The sequence below is a fragment of the Dermochelys coriacea genome, chromosome 4 (genome assembly GCF_009764565.3).
Source record: "Dermochelys coriacea isolate rDerCor1 chromosome 4, rDerCor1.pri.v4, whole genome shotgun sequence".
Classification (NCBI taxonomy): Eukaryota; Metazoa; Chordata; order Testudines; family Dermochelyidae; genus Dermochelys; species Dermochelys coriacea.
Genome location: NC_050071.1, coordinates 93,627,698 through 93,643,903, shown reverse-complemented (window position 1 = coordinate 93,643,903; position 16,206 = coordinate 93,627,698). Strand labels below are relative to the sequence as shown.

The 16,206-nt window shown below is 38.5% G+C and overlaps 1 protein-coding gene across 6 annotated transcripts in view; it reads left to right on the top strand.

Annotated features, from left to right (window-relative positions):
* DCUN1D4 (defective in cullin neddylation 1 domain containing 4) overlaps positions 1-15,917 on the top strand; it is an 86,210-nt gene extending 70,293 nt beyond the window's left edge. For 3 of the 6 annotated variants that reach the window (XM_038399194.2, XM_038399198.2, XM_043513863.1), the window contains 5 exons: positions 3,828-3,919; positions 8,790-8,898; positions 11,061-11,165; positions 11,488-11,593; positions 11,689-15,917. In XM_038399194.2, coding sequence (XP_038255122.1) covers positions 3,828-3,919; positions 8,790-8,898; positions 11,061-11,165; positions 11,488-11,593; positions 11,689-11,744 — 468 coding nt within the window. In that variant the 3' untranslated portion in view covers positions 11,745-15,917. The remainder of the gene's footprint in view (positions 1-3,827; positions 3,920-8,789; positions 8,899-11,060; positions 11,166-11,487; positions 11,594-11,688) is intronic. The other 3 variants (XM_038399195.2, XM_038399199.2, XM_043513864.1) reach the window with 1 other exon arrangement.
* The last annotated feature ends 289 nt before the right edge of the window (positions 15,918-16,206 follow it).

The following is a 16,206-nucleotide window of genomic DNA, read 5'->3' as shown; positions in this document are numbered from 1 at the left end:
ACGGTTTGTATCCTGTCCTTTAAATCATCATCTGTACCCAATGACTGGAAGATAGCTAATGTAACATCAATATTTAAAAAGGGCTCTAGAGGTGATCCTGGCAGTTACAGACCGGTAAGTCTAATGTCAGTGCCGGGCAAATTAGTTGAAACAATAGTAAAGAATAGAATTGTCAGACATATAGAAGAACATAAATTGTTGGGCAAAAGTCAACATGGTTTCTGTAAAGGGAAATCATGTCTTACTAATCTATTAGAGTTCTTTGAAGGGGTCAACAAACATGTGGACAAGGGGGATCCAGTGGACATGGTGTACTTAGATTTCCAGAAAGCCTTTGACAAGATCCCTCATCAGAGGCTCTTATGTAAATTAAGTAGTCATGGGATAAAAGGGAAGATCATTTCATGGATTGAGAACTGGTTAAAAGACAGGGAACAAAGGGTAGGAATAAATGGTAAATTTTCAGAATGGAGAGGGGTAACTAGTGGTGTTCCCCAAAGGTCAGTCCTAGGACCAATCCTATTCAACCTATTCATAAATGATCTGGAGATAAACAGTGAGGTGGCAAAGTTTGCAGATGATACTAACTGCTCAGGATAGTTAAGACCAAAGCAGACTGTGAAGAACTTCAAAAAGATCTCACAAAACTAAGTGATTGGGCAACAAAATGGCAAATGAAATTTAATGTGGATAAATGTAAAGTAATGCACATTGGAAAAAATAATCCCAACTATACATACAATATGATGGGGGCTAATTTAGCTGCAACTAACCAGGAAAAAGAGCATGGAGTCATCGTGGATAGTTCTCTGAAGACGTCCACCCAGTGTGCAGCGGCAGTCAAAAAAGCAAACAGGATGTTAGGAATCATTAAAAAAGGGATAGAGAATAAGATGGAGAATATCTTATTGCCCTTATATAAGTCCATGGTATGCCCACGTCTTGAATACTGTGTGTAGATGTGGTCTCCTCATCTCAAAAAAGAAATACTGGCATTGTAAAAGGTTCAGAGAAGGGCAACTAAAATGCTTAGGGGTTTGGAACGGGTCCCATATGAGGAGAGATTAAAGAGGCTAGGACCTTTCATCTTGGAAAAGAGGAGACTAAGGGGGAATATGATAGAGATATGTAAAATCATGAGTGGTGTGGAGAAAGTGAATAAGGAAAAGTTATTTACTTGTTCCCATAATATAAGAACTAGGGGCCACCAAATGAAATTAATGGCAGCAGATTTAAAACAAATAAAAGGAAGGTTTTCTTCACACAGCACACAGTCAACCTGTGGAACTCCTTGCGTGAGGAGGTTGTGAAGGCTAGGACTAAAACAGGGTTAAAAGAGAACTGAATAAATTCATGGAGGTTAAGTCCATTAATGGCTATTAGCCAGGATAGTATAGGAATGGTGTCCCTAGTCTCTGTTTGTCAGAGGGTGGAGATGGTTGGCAGGAGAGAGATCACTTGATCATTACCTGTTAGGTTCACTCCCTCTGGGGCACCTGGCTTTGGCCACTGTTGGTAGACAGGATACTGGGCTGGATGGACCTTTGGTCTGACCCAGTATGGCCATTCTTATGTTCTTAATAACTCACTAAACCCTTGTGGTTCATGGTAAGCATCAACTTTTGAGCTGTTGGGAAAATATTATTGTAATTGTAATTAGCAACAGAGTTTTTAACTCATTAATAGCTGCAAAATAAGTGATTGACCAGGTTGCAGGCTTTAATGGCTGATCTTCCTTTCACTCTGCTTCCCAGGGACAGTTGTCCTGCACTTTATCCCAAATGTATCTCAAAAGGGGTGTCTGAGTTCCTGAATTAAATCTCCTGGTATTTTTTTTCCCCAAACCTTCTTTCTCACTTCGGGGAATCTAAGCTTCATAGCAGAGATCTCAAAAAGGTCTTGAGTTTTTGTTTGGATAGGACTAAGCTATTTAGAATTAGTCTCTTTTTTATATCTTTTGACATTCATTCTAGAGAGTTTCATTTTCACTCAGCATCTATGGGTATGCCTACGCTTCAAGCTGAAAGGTCTCAATTTCAGCTCAAAGAGACATACCTGTGGTAGTTCTGATAGAGCTTGTATACTAAAATTAGAATGTAGCTGGGTCCTGCAGGCGGCAGGAGGGGCTAAATATCTTAGCTCAAAGGGCAGGCATATCCTAAACAGATTAGACTGCGTACTCAGATTTGTTATATGCCACTTAGGGTGGCAGTACCTGAAGTTCTTAGGGCTAAGGCAGCAGCAGCAGCTGCAGTCTTGAAATATTTCCATTTTGAAAATCTGTAGGACTGCAAGCTGGCTTTTCATTTAGACATTTACTTGACACTACTCTCTAGATTTGATATCTAGATTTCATGCATGTTGTAAAAAACAATTCTGCAATCTTTGTTTAATTAGAATTTACCAGCCCATGTTCCTGTGGACTGTGCTGCATGTTAGACTCCCCCAAGTGGGAGTAAGCAATGACCACCTTAAAGAAAAATAGTAGATTAGCAGTTGGTTTTTGAGGATGTTGGCTCTGTATAGTTGTGCTACCAGCACACTATCCCCTGTTCTTCAGAGCTCTTCCCTCATGGGACCCTCAGATTAAGTGGAAGGAATTGAGGCAGTCGGGGCCACATGGCCCTTTTATAGCCTTTAGCTCCAAATGTTTCATGTGTGAGGCCATTGGGTTGAGCCAACAGCTGTAGTGTTTAATAAGCTTTCTGAAGTTTTGCAACAATTGGGAGGCACAATCCACAAGTGAGATATACAGAGGCAATGCTCTCTTGAAGAACCATAGTAACTGACAAACTTTATATTCACAGGAGAGCCTTTATGCTGTAATAAATCCTACCTACAGCTACGTAAAGGAGCGTTTCAATCACCTTAAATTACTTTAAAGTTGGAGTTAAGAGTTGGACCACTCTTTATGTAAATAGTCATTGCTGTTTGCATTACAGCAGAATTTTAGGATATGTCTGCACTACGATAAAAGACCTGTGACACAGCCTCGGCCGGCCCAGATCAGTTGGCTCAGGATGCAGGGCTATAAAGTTGCAGTATAGACTTTGGGGATTGGGCTGGAGACTGAGCTCTGAGACCTCACTAGATGGGAGGATCTTAGAGCCTGGGATGCCTCAGCCCGAACATCTACACTGCAGTTTTATAGACCTGCAGCCCAAGCCAGCTGACATGGCTCCGAGACTCAGCACGTCTTGTTTTTTATAGCAGTGTTGTCGTACCCTTTAGGGCCCAGTCATGCTACATACTGTACAGGCAGTTCCTGCTCCAAAGTTTAAAGATGTAGTTCAGTGGTCCCCAATCTTTCTGTGGGAATAGCACAATCCTATTCTCAAAAGACTGTGGTGGGCTCCAAATACCCCGCCACCAAAATGCCGCCAAGAAGCGGCAGCAGAAAGAAACCTCGCTGCCAAAATGCTGCTGAGAAACGGCAACGCTTCTCGGCGGCATTTCGTCGGGCGGTTCTCCTGTGGCTGCGCTTGGCGGCAGCATTTCGGCGGCGCAGTGTCCTGCGGGTGCACACGTGTTGGGGATTCTGATTTAGTTTGATGGGCTTTGTACATAGACGTAACAAATTGAAAGGTAGGATAGAAAGGGTAATTTAATACAGAAGTGTTTCTGAATAAATGAGCAGTGTACTCAATTTGTAGAACTTAAAAAAAAAATTTTAATTTTTCAGTAGTAGGAGTTTCAACATCCTGCCTGTTTCACTCATATTTGAATGGTTCTTACTCTAAACTGAATAAAAAGATTTGGCAAGTGATCTAGTAATAACTGTTCAAGAAATCTGTTGTCCCTCTTAATATTGTCTCCTTTTTAAATAGGTAGTTATGCTTGTTCTAGCTTGGAAATTGGATGCACAAAACATGGGTTATTTCACATTGCAAGAATGGCTAAAAGGAATGACATCGCTGCAGTAAGTGCCTTTTAAAAGATTATAAGTCCTAATTTTGCTGTGGTAAATGTAATAATGTCAAATAATTTTTTGTCCAAAAAGATGTGTTGGATTAGCACACAAAGTCAAAGACTCTGCTCTGGAGAACTAGACATAAATGTTTATTCTCGACTGTCTACAGCAAGTATGGCTCAACTGCAGACATCTTTAAACCAATGTGTTCTTGCAGTTATGCTGCGCATACTTTGCTGACTAAACACTCCTGGCTTAAAATGTCTGCACATTGGGCAAAATGCTCATGTGAAGAGGAGGGGTTAATATGTTCCAGAATGAAGGAACAAGTCATCTGTAACCAGGTGCTCTTTTGCCTCACCCCACTCAAAATCAGACTTCAAACGCCTCAAGTCTTAACCAGAATCACCTCTCCTTGAAATTGCTTTATTCAGACAACGCCATATTTCAAACATAGTGACTGTTCTGGATTCTAGTCTGTTCACTCAAATTATTCCCACATGCAGTTTAATTGCAAGGATTCTCAGTCATTCCTTGGCATTCTTGGTTCCTTACAATACCTACTTCCAAATGCACGTCTGAAGGAAACCCTCCAGCTAAGCTTCCTCCCCAGGCTTTTTTCCTCTTGGGGCTCCTCTTGGCAAGTCTGGTCTGTCCCACACCCCAGATATGTCTCTGTCATTTTAGAGTAGACCAGTCTGTTCAAGCCCCAAAGTTTCAGAATCAATGTGGATGTGTTAGGCCACATTGCCAGGCTGTTATAGCATGCAGGGTTTAACACATCAATAGCAATAGGCCTCTTCAGTCTCATGAGACCATGCATATGCGCCCCTGAGAGGTAAAGAACTTACTGAATTGGTTTTATGGCAGCAGTGGCTGAAGAGACCCACTCGAGAGAGACAATCACTGATGCATCTGTCACATTTAAAGGTGAAGTTTTGATCCTTGGGCTCTGCCTTCTGCGAGCTCTTTTCTCCTTTGCTAAGCCAGACTGCTTCATCTCATAACTGTGAGACCTTCGTTAAGATCTTGTTTCCAAAAGCTGCAGTCCTGAGTGTGATCTTCCCAGTTATCCACATCCATGTCCATTTCTTTGAGGTCTTGCTTACACACATCCTTGAAACACAATTGTGGGCGTCCTTTGGGTCTTTATCCAGATGTCAGTTCACCTTAGAAGATGACATTTGGGATGTGCTTATCATTCATTTAGCACACATGCCCAAGCCAATGGAGGCGTCTGTATGTGAGGAGTGTTTGCATGCTGGGTATGCTGGTTCGTTTGAGCACCTCAGTGTTGGTGACTCTGTCCCTCCAGGAGGTTCCAAAGATTCAATGAAGGCAATTCATATGAAAACTTTTGAGCCTCTTTTCCTGATGAGTGTAAAGTCCATGCCTCGCTCCCATACAAAAGTGTGCTGATAACACATGCACAATACACACAGATATGTCTCTGTCTTTGTGTGTTCTGTCAGTTTATTGTCTTGCTCAAGTCTAGATGATGTTGTGGTGGCTTTTCCAATGCAGATGATTCATAGATTCATAGATACTAAGGTCAGAAGGGACCACTCTGATCATCTAGTCCGACCTCCTGCACAGCGCAGGCCACAGAATGTCACCCACCACTCCTATGAAAAACCTCACCCATGTCTGAGCTATTGAAGTCCTCAAATCATGGTTCAAAGACTTCAAGGAGCAGAGAAGCCTCCCTCCAGTCAACCATGCCCCATGCTACAGAGGAAGGCAAAAAAACCTCCAGGGCCTCTCCAATCTGCCCTGGAGGAAAACTCCCTCCCGACCCCAAACATGGCAATCAGCCAAACCCTAAGCACATGGGCAAGATTCACCAGCCAGATACCCAGAAAAGAGTTTTCTATAGTAAATCAGATCCCATCCATCTAATATCCCATCTCAGGGGATTTGGCCTATTTACCCTGAATATTTAAAGATCAATTACTTACCAAAATCTCATTATCCCATCATACCATCTCCTCCATAAACTTATCGAGTAGAATCTTAAAACCAGATAGATCTTTTGCCCCCACTGCTTCCCTTGGAAGGTTATTCCAAAACTTCACTCCTCTGATGGTTAAAAACCTTCATCTGATTTCAAGTCTAAACTTCCTGGTGGCCAGTTTATACCCATTTGTTCTTGTGTCCACATTGGTGCTGAGCTTAAATAATTCCTCTCCCTCTCCTATATTTATCCCTCTGATATATTTATAGAGAGCAATCATATCTCCCCTCAACCTTCTTTTAGTTAGGCTAAACAAGCCAAGCTCTTTAAGTCTCCTTTCATAAGACAAGTTTTCCATTCCTCGGATCATCCTAGTAGCCCTTCTCTGTACCTGCTCCAGTTTGAATTCATCCTTTTTAAACATGGGAGACCAGAACTGCACACAGTATTCTAGGTGAGGTCTCACCAGTGCCTTGTAAAACCTAAAACCTCCTTATCCCTACTGGAAATGCCTCTCCTGATGCATCCCAAAACCGCATTAGCTTTTTTCACAGCCATATCACATTGGCAGCTCATAGTCATCCTATGATCAACCAATACTCCAAGGTCCTTCTCCTCTTCCGTTACTTCTAATTGATGCGTCCCCAACTTATAACTAAAATTCTTGTTATTAATCCCTAAATGCATAACCTTACACTTCTCACTATTAAATTTCATCCTATTACTATTACTCCAGTTTACAAGGTCATCCAGATCCTCCTGTATAATATCCCGATCCTTCTCCGAATTGGCAATACCTCTCAGCTTTGTATCATCTGCAAACTTTATTAGCACACTCCCACTTTTTGTGCCAAGGTCAGTAACAAAAAGATTAAATAAGATTGGTCCCAAAACCGATCCCTGAGGAACTCCACTGGTAACCTCCCTCCAACCTGACAGTTCGCCTTTCAGTAGGACCCCTTGCAGTCTCCCCTTTAACCAATTCCTTATCCACCTTCTGATGTTCATATTGATCCCCATCTTCTCCAATTTAACTAATAATTCCCCATGTGGCACGGTATCAAATGCCTTACTGAAATCTAGGTAAATTAGATCCACTGCATTTCCTTTATCTAAAAAATCTGTTACTTTTTCAAAAAAGGAGATTAGGTTGGTTTGGCACGATCTACCTTTTGTAAAACCATGTTGTATTTTGTCCCATTTACCATTGACTTCAATGTCCTTAACTAATTTCTCCTTCAAAATTTTTTCCAGGACCTTGCATACTACAGATGTCAAACTAACTGCCCTGTAGTTACCCGGATCACTTTTTTTTCCTTTCTTAAAAATAGGAACTATATTAGCAATTCTCCAATCATTCGGTACAACCCCTGAGTTTACAGATTCATTAAAAATTCTTGCTAATGGGCTTGCAATTTCATGTGCCAATTCCTTTAATATTCTTGGATGAAGATTATCTGGGCCCCCCGATTTAGTCCCATTAAGCTGTTTCAGTTTCGCTTCTACCTCTGATATGGTAATATCTACCTCTATATCCTCCTTCCCATTTGTCATGCTACCATTATCCCCAAGATCCTCTTTAGCCTTATTAAAGACTGAGGCAAAGTATTTGTTTAGATATTGGGCCATGCCTAGATTATCTTTAACCTCCGCTCCATCCTCAGTGTTAAGCGGCCCCACTTCTTCCTTCTTAGTTTTCTTCTTATTTATATGGCTATAGAACCATATAATATATGATGATGAGTTCCGTTTCAACTGAACCGTTGACTGCAATAGTGGACCCCAGATACGTGAACTTGTTCATCACTTCAAGTTCATAGTTGTTGATCTTGATGGAGGGTGCTTCTTCAACTCCTTGGCACATTGTTATTCTTTTTTAGGCTAATGGTAAGCGCGAAGATTTGGCAGCTTTGGAAAAACTGTTCATGAGGTTTTGGAGATAGGCTTCTGGGTGGGTGGACATTGCTGCGTTGTCAGCGAAGAGGAGGTGTTGGATGAGGACCTCCCGAGTCTTGGTTTTTGGTCTGAGTCTTTCAAGATTGAACAGTTTTCCATCAGATCTTGTGTGCAAGTAGATTCCCTCAGTTGGGAAACCCAAAGCTTGTTTCAGTAGCAAGGAGAAGAAGATTCCCAAACAGAGTTTGGGCAAATACACAACCTTGCTTGACCCCACTATGAATTTGGAAAGCCTCAGAGACTAAGCCATCATATTGGACTGTGCCATATATGTTTTCATGGAATAAGTGAATCATGATTAAGAGCTTGGGGGTGGGGACATCCAATCTTTTCTAGAAGTGCAAATAGTCTGCTTCTACTGACAAAGTCAAAAGCCTTTGTGAGATGGAGGAAGGCTTTGTTAAGGGGCTTTTTATTTCCTCTGCATTTCTCTTGTAGTTGTCTCAGTGAGAAGATCATATCAATAATAGACTTTTTGGCTCTCAAGCCACAGTGTGTTTCAGGATAAATTTTGTCTATAAATAACGGTCAAATAACTGCAATGTTGTGATAGTAGTCAAAACCTCGTAAGGACAGGAAAATTGCAGTGGTGTAACTTAAATCAGTGTTTATATTGGTGCAAACCCTGTGTAGATGCTTTTACTTCAATTTGAGTGGCTTACTTAGGTTTAACTTAAACCTGCTCCCAATCAAATTAAACTTAAAAAAACTCATACTCTTAAACCAAAATAAGAGTATCCATACAGGGGTTTGCACCAGTTTAAATAAATCAGTTTCCATTCACACCTTAGGTTAAACTCGTGCAATGTTCTTGTGTATTTAAGCCCACTGATGTGTATTTAACTTTCATGGAGGATGCATATAGAGTTGGGGGAATGAAAACAAAGCTAAGTATATTTGGGATATCTTTTTCTAAAAGTTCAGATGAAAATCTAGTGTTGGATTATAAATAGCTTCTCTTTTTTGTAGATGTGATGCAACAGAGAAACTGAGAAATTCCTTGGATTACTTGAGATCCTTATTAAATGAGCCTACAAATTTTAAGCTAATTTATAGATATGCATTTGATTTTGCACGGGTGAGTAGTCCAGGACTCAGTCTGACTTTTATTTTTGTTGCTTTCTGTGGGTTCACTTTCACATACAACAGCTACAAGTCTGGGACTAGTTGTTCTCAGGATGCCAGTTAAGATTGCTTCCAACGCACACAAATATTCACTCTTTAAAATTGATTTTGTGTGTTTCCAGATACTGTGTATTCCAAATATCAACATTGCAGAGGGGGAAAAAACGGGGGAGGAAGGATAGTCCAATGGCTAGTGTTCATTTTGGATGCAGTAGTTCGCAGGTTCAATCCCTGCTTCACTAAAGACTTCCTGTATGATCTTGGACAAGTCAGCTGGGCCCTGATTCTATGCCTATTGAAGTAAATGGCAGTTTCCATTGACTTCAATCACACAGGATCAGTGTCTTGGTCTCTATGCCTTAGTTCCCCATCTGTAAAATAGGATTAGTACAGTAGAACCCCATTAAACTGAGCCTCTATTATCTGGCTTTCCATATTAATTGAACCATCAGCTGCCTGGGGCTGGCAGCGGGGGTCTCGGGCTGTCAGCTTAGATTTCACCAACCAGTTATCAAGTGAACTCCTCAGATGCTATAACAGCCTTAACAAGGAGTCTCAGACAGTCCCTTTGGGAACTCTGATCTAGCTCAACATCTAGGGGAGCATACCTTTGTGATAGATGAGCCCTTACGCCAAGAATTACAGCAATATTCAGGTTACTCCCAGTCCCAAAGGACCAGGCACTTACACCAGGTCAATTGCACCTTAGATATCACACTAAAGACAATGCTTGTAACCAATCCTCTAATGACTATATAAAAATTTCTGAATAGGAAAAGGAAACAAGAGAGTTATTTACAAGTTAAAGCAGGTAAACATATATACACAAATGAGTTACAGTCTTAAGTTTCAAAAAGTAATAGAAGCTTCTATAATAAGCAGGCTCTATATGTCCTTTAGGGCTAACCCAGGCTCAGCAGCTGAGGATATCTTACTTATACCTGGAAACACTTTGCCATCTCAGAGTCCCAGCAGCATATAGATAATCACTTACTTCTTGTTAGGGGTTTTATTCTCTTCTTCTCCTATCCTCTAAGCTGCAAACTCAGCTGATGGAAGGAGTCCATTTGCATTACTCATCTTCACAGGGAGGACAGCAGGACAACAAAAGTCTTTTGTCCTCTTGTTGATGGTATGTAGGGAAATTCCAGTTGCAATGTCCCACAATAGATCGTATGATATTGAGGGAACTTTCCTTTTGGGGAGGTGTAACATCTTCTCTTGAAGATCAGCCCTTAATGCTAATTAATGTCTCTCTCCTGTCTGGTGATTTACAGAGTCACAGGAGCTCACGATGTAACTGTTCAAATTTTGCTTTACAATATGGGATACAGATGTTATAAGTGAGATTAATGCACATAGAACTCTGAAGCATCCAATAAAATCTAAACACTAAATACATTCTTAGAATTCTAATACTTGTTTTAATAATACTAACAAATAGGTGAGCCAGACTGATTCCAGCTATGTATTTGTCAGTGTTCAGTTGAGACATGGGAACCATGAGGAAGCTACAGGCGAAGACCAAGTCTTCGAGAAAATGTTGAAAACTTGCAATAATGACCACTCATAGAATTACCCAACTTGTCTACATTATAAATATCAAAATATTAAAGAGAGGTGACCTAAGCAACTGCAGTAACAGGAAAGGTGTTAACCTTGTTTGTCACTGAAAGAAGTGTTTCTGCAATATCATCTTAAGCAGTATAAAGGAAGTGGATGAAGCAAAGCTAAGGCAAGAGCAGGCTCAATTTCCACCTGGAAGACCATGTGTCGACCAGGTTTTCACTCTTAAGTGGCTGCTGCTTCCAAAAAGTTCTGAAATTGTACCCCAAGAGTGGCTGCTTCATCTACAGTAGGGATCCTTGAACTACAGTTAGTATGAAAAGTAACTGGTCTTTCTATAGCATGGCCAATAGCTGTAAAGAAACATAAAGTTTTCATTGGGAAGTCTTACTTTGTTGTATATGTTAAAACAATACAGCGCATAATATACAGGTTGCCTGCAATTTAGCAGTAGTTTTCATGATGTGCCAAGAGTGAACAGATTTAACTACTGGTGCAAATGAGAAATATTGAGATACCATTTTAACTTTGTTTCTTCCCTTCCAACAGGAAAAGGACCAGCGCAGCCTAGACATAAATACTGCCAAGTGTATGTTAGGACTTCTGTTGGGAAAAACGTGGCCTCTTTTTCCAGTATTCCACCAGTTCCTAGAGGTACACAACAAAGTTTCAAAGTTTGAAACAGATTTACGTTTTACTTGGTTTTTCTCTGAAATAGTAATATTTGAATGATGATAGTACTAGTAGATGACTGAATTATGACTCGGTACTTATTTTCAAAGTTGTCATTTTGTAAATTCATAACACTTAAAATGCAGTGTCCAAGCCCTAAAACTACACTTTCCATTGGTTTAGAACTTCAGTCATTATCCTTTATTGCATTTGAGTTCTATTAAAAACTTGCAAATTTGAAGTGATTTTTTTTCACGTTGTAAACTCCAACTTTGTTTTAGTAACTTACACTTCTTATCTTAAGCAGCAATCAAAATACAAAGTTATCAACAAGGACCAATGGTGTAATGTGCTAGAATTCAGTAGAACAATTAATCTTGACCTCAGTAATTATGATGAAGATGGAGCATGTAAGTATTTCTTCTGTTTTCTCCATATGCCCCTACTCCTGCAGCCCCTCTTCCAAGATTTATGTAAAATATAATTATTTGATATCTCTCTACAGGGCCAGTGTTGTTGGATGAATTTGTGGAGTGGTATAAAGGGAAACAGATGACATAGGAGTTTACTATGCACAGCCGCTCAAGAGTCACTGTTACTACAGTTGTCAACCATTAGCCATAAACTGCTGTTTGTATCAAAGCGCATGCTGCTTTTCTTGCACTGTATCCCTTTTGCAGGGAACTTTTGGTGTTTGCTATTTAACAGGCCAGCTATGCTTGCTGTGTAGCATTGTTCTCTTTGAAGGCTGCTTTGCATTTTGTATTTACACTACAGATTGGTGAGCTTGCCAGCATCCTCACTGTGATTATGTGTATATTGCTGTCTAAATTTTGTATATGTGTATAAAAAAGCTTCACCTAGGGATTATTTCTGGAGAAATGTATTGTAAAAATAATGTTGTGGCATATTTCTAGTCACCTTCAATGAACATGTAACTTCTAGTTTTTGTTTTTCATTTGGTCTCAAATGTAGCATTTCAGAAAACAAAATTAAGACTGTTTGAACATAGTTATCATGAGGAAGAACTGTTGGTAGTTCTAATTTTACTGTTTAAGATGCCAATTTTTGGGACAAGGAGAGGTGCATTATGATTTTCTTCACAGGTATATGTCAAACATCACTTTTGTTCAGTAAGAAGTATTGATGTCTTTTTTATGATTAATATTATTAAAATTGTAATAATTGTACATGCCACAGATGATTTCCACTTGGAGAAGAAAGTACTGGCTTTTTAATGTCAAAACTGCAGTAGTTTGAATATAGGTACAAGTGAACAAATTAAAGTACCTTTTAAAAATGGGTTTTAGACTTTTGTAAATTGCCTTTGGCATATTCCTTTTATTTTTGGTGTATCAAGACTGTTCGAACTATGTTGCTACAAAGTGAAATTTAAACTTTTTATCTAAAATTAGTGTTTAGTTGGGGAATTAAGGCTCATTATTTTCAGCCAACAGTTAAACCTATGTTTAGTTTTTGTTTGTAACTTTAGTTTCCCATGCTTATAATTTTGTGTTTCTAAGTAAAAAAATATATTGAATAGTGAAAGTTTAAGTACTTTCATGCTAGGGATTGGATTTTCCTAGCCAAATGTCCGTTGCAGGCAATGGGCATATTAAACACCAGCATTAAAAAGTTAAATATACAATACCGTTAGTAAGGGCCACTTCTTAATTTCATGAATTTGATTATTTGTATAGGAAAGTTTTAGCCATTTATCTGAGGAAAATGAGTGACTGGGATGGGTTTTAAGTTCTGTATTTTGTCATGTCATCTTTGACTTCTGTTTCATAAAATAACATCAGTATTAATTTTTTTTTTAAAATAGATTGTCATAGTTTCTGGTGCCATTAAACTTATTTTGGTCCCAAAGATTTGTTAAAATGGTCCAAAAATGGTATATTTTAACAAAATCAGCCACTGAATATTTTGGAATAAAGCGGTAACATTACTTTGCTGCAGAAATATTTTTAAAGGAATTAGCAGTTTTGAAACCTTTCTAGATTGTGATCCAAAAAAGTACCTTGTGTTGAATGTGAAATTTTCAGCTGTACTGAAGGCTCTATTCTGCTCTTACTAAAGTCACTGATACAACTCCAGTTTACTTCAGTGTGTGCAGAATTAAGCCTAGTTCACCAAAAGCATACTAATCTTGCTGCTCTGGACCAGAGTCATAGTTCCTTTGCTATTAGTGGCCATTTTGTGTTTAAACTTGTTTTTTCCCTAATTCAACCACCTGAGACAAAAGTTACGTATGTATATCCAGTATATGCGCATATACTGCCTTCCCCCACCATGTTTTGTTATGGGATTAAAAACAAAGAGAAATCTTAAATTTCATAATGACAAAGCATACATAATTGTTGCCTGTTTGTATGCTGTTATGTTATAACATGACTTACATGTTTGATGCCAGTTTGCACAAGTCAGTAATTAAATGGTGTGTGGTATTTAATGTTTACAATAAGTCTCTTATTAAAACACATGTGTTTTAATAAGACTTCTAATGTAAATATATATATTACAGTGAGTATAGCCATAGGGAAAATATCTGTGGAGCTACTGGTTTAGTTCTTTTAAAAAGTAAACTTGGAAGCAATATAGCTTGTAAAATTAGGCTAAATAGTGGTTGCTAAAAAACTAGGTAAAATACTATAAGTGTTCTTACATGTTAGGCTAGTTACAATTCCAGACAAGTTTTTAGCACAGTGGCACAGTTAAACGACAAGATTTTGTTGCATAATGAATTTTATATGTCATGAATAACTGGCTTCCAATAATGGAGGCAGAAGCCAAAGAAACTTGTAATCATTATTATAGATATAACTGTCATAATCAGGGTCAACAGAAATCTGTTCAGATCACTCAGACTTTTTTTGCAGATTTTACTATGTTTAACAGAATCTAAAATTTAATTAATCCCCCCCCCCACACACACACACTTTTTATGGATATTTGTGCTGGGAAAATTGATAATATACTGCTCTTATTTGCTTTGCATACAGTCCATGGGGAGCAGGGCCCAAGGAACTGGTTAATGTGAAAGAGTTTAATAGTGACTGAAAATACATACTTTTTCATCTGCTTCCAGTTGCCTATACGAGTCTCCAGTGAGTTTCTATTAGGTGTCCTCTTAAATCAAACCACTAACATAGCTGCAGATAATTTTCACTTTTGTTGGCATTTACAGTGTAGAGGCCAAAAAAAGGAATGGACCCATGACTGAACTAAGCCTATCCATGTTGACTAGTTATTGTATGGAAACTTGCACTCCTGTTTCTTGAGCTGTATTTGGTCTGTGAATAAACAGAGGACTTCATTCTTCATGTCTTTTGGTGATAAATCTCAAAAGCACTACTTTTTTTTTTTTTTAAACAGTGGGAACTCCCTAAATAGTTCACTTTGCTTTTTTGTTCTGTACACTTTTCTTTAAATGTAATGAAATGATTGGCACTTCAGTTTATTCCTTGTTTTGCAGGAGAAAATGCACAAAATTTGCCAACTTCTTGGCCTTGAAGCTAAATCTGAGACATAGGTCATTATGGAAAAGTGTTGCAAGTTCTGTACATGTTTTTCTGATGAAAAATAATTGTGTAGTTGAGGTTTAATGATCTGTGTGTTAACTTTGTTTGGTATTAAAGAGAAATGAGGCAGTGAGTTGGTTAGTGAGGAAATTAGTACCCAGATACTACAGTGTTTGGCACCCTATAAATACTTAAGATTGATAGATGATGGGCTTTGTTAGAGTTCCTTATTTAAGAGATTTTAAGGATAATATTAATTACAGGAAAACTTAACAATATCAGATGTATGCATCTGGTTCCTTCTTTTGCCAAATAGACTAAAACAATCTAATACTAACAGATGGGAACTTGCTCCATTTAATCCCATGTATTACCTTTATTGCCTAATCTAGATCAACGTACCCTTTTCTTTCTTTAAGGAAGTCTATTCAAGAAAGTGGCAGCTCCAGTTTTCAGTCTAAACCTATTTTAATGTTCTTTAAACTACAGTACAAATTTGGAATGAATGCATCTGGTGTATTTTAACCCTTTAATCTTTAAATTTTTGACTTGTTTTTATAGAGAACTGTAGTTTCCTGTTACATCACAAACTCATTGTTTCATTATTTCATCACAGATGTGCCTAGTGCAATCAGTTAGTGAGACCTGGCATGGGGTACTGACTTAATGTTCTGCAGCCTTGTTTTTGGAGGGGTAGAAGTATACCTCAATTTTGCTAGGATTTTTCCAGGTTTCTGTTGGCCCTTGGTCACAAGCCTAACAAATTGTTAAATACTCTTTGAAGTTTATACAGACAGCTTTAAAAGTTAGCTTGTGCCCCTCATTTTAATTATAACTGCTAAAATACCTCTTATAAGCCTTATACTTTCTCCTTTCATATTGTTGTATAAGTGTATAGAATCTATCCACCAACTAAACTGTAGGTTGTCTGTAAATGAGACCAAAATGTGGGTTGATTTTGTGTTATCACAAAATAGTTTCTACTGATATTGCTGTTACAGGAACAGCAGTTAACCTATAACTGTGAATGCTTTTATGTCTTAGGTATTTGCATCTTATATGAGGTGTGCTAAAGTCCTGTGATTCACAACCTGACTAAAGAACTGTTATGCCACCTTACCTGAGTTCAGCTGATTGGTTTTTAGGTTTTGCTGGAGTTAATGTAAAATGATATCCCACAAATAAACGGTATTTGTGTTGGTTTCAGAAACTGACTTCAGATTTTTCTGTGGCTCATGTTTCAAATATTCACTAATCTTAACTTGCCACACAAAATGTTGGTCTAGAACTGCTATTTAAATTCATCTTAGCTGAGTTTAATTTTTGTTTACAACACCAATTTAAGATGCATTTATGCCTGTGTAATTCAGAGTTCTTTCTCTTCTGATTCATTAAATTGGGTTAAACTTCAGTGTTTAGGCTTAGTAGCAGTGCAGAGCATTTCTGTGCTGAAAATTCCAGTATATTTTGCTAAAGGGCACTTGTGCAATCTTATTATT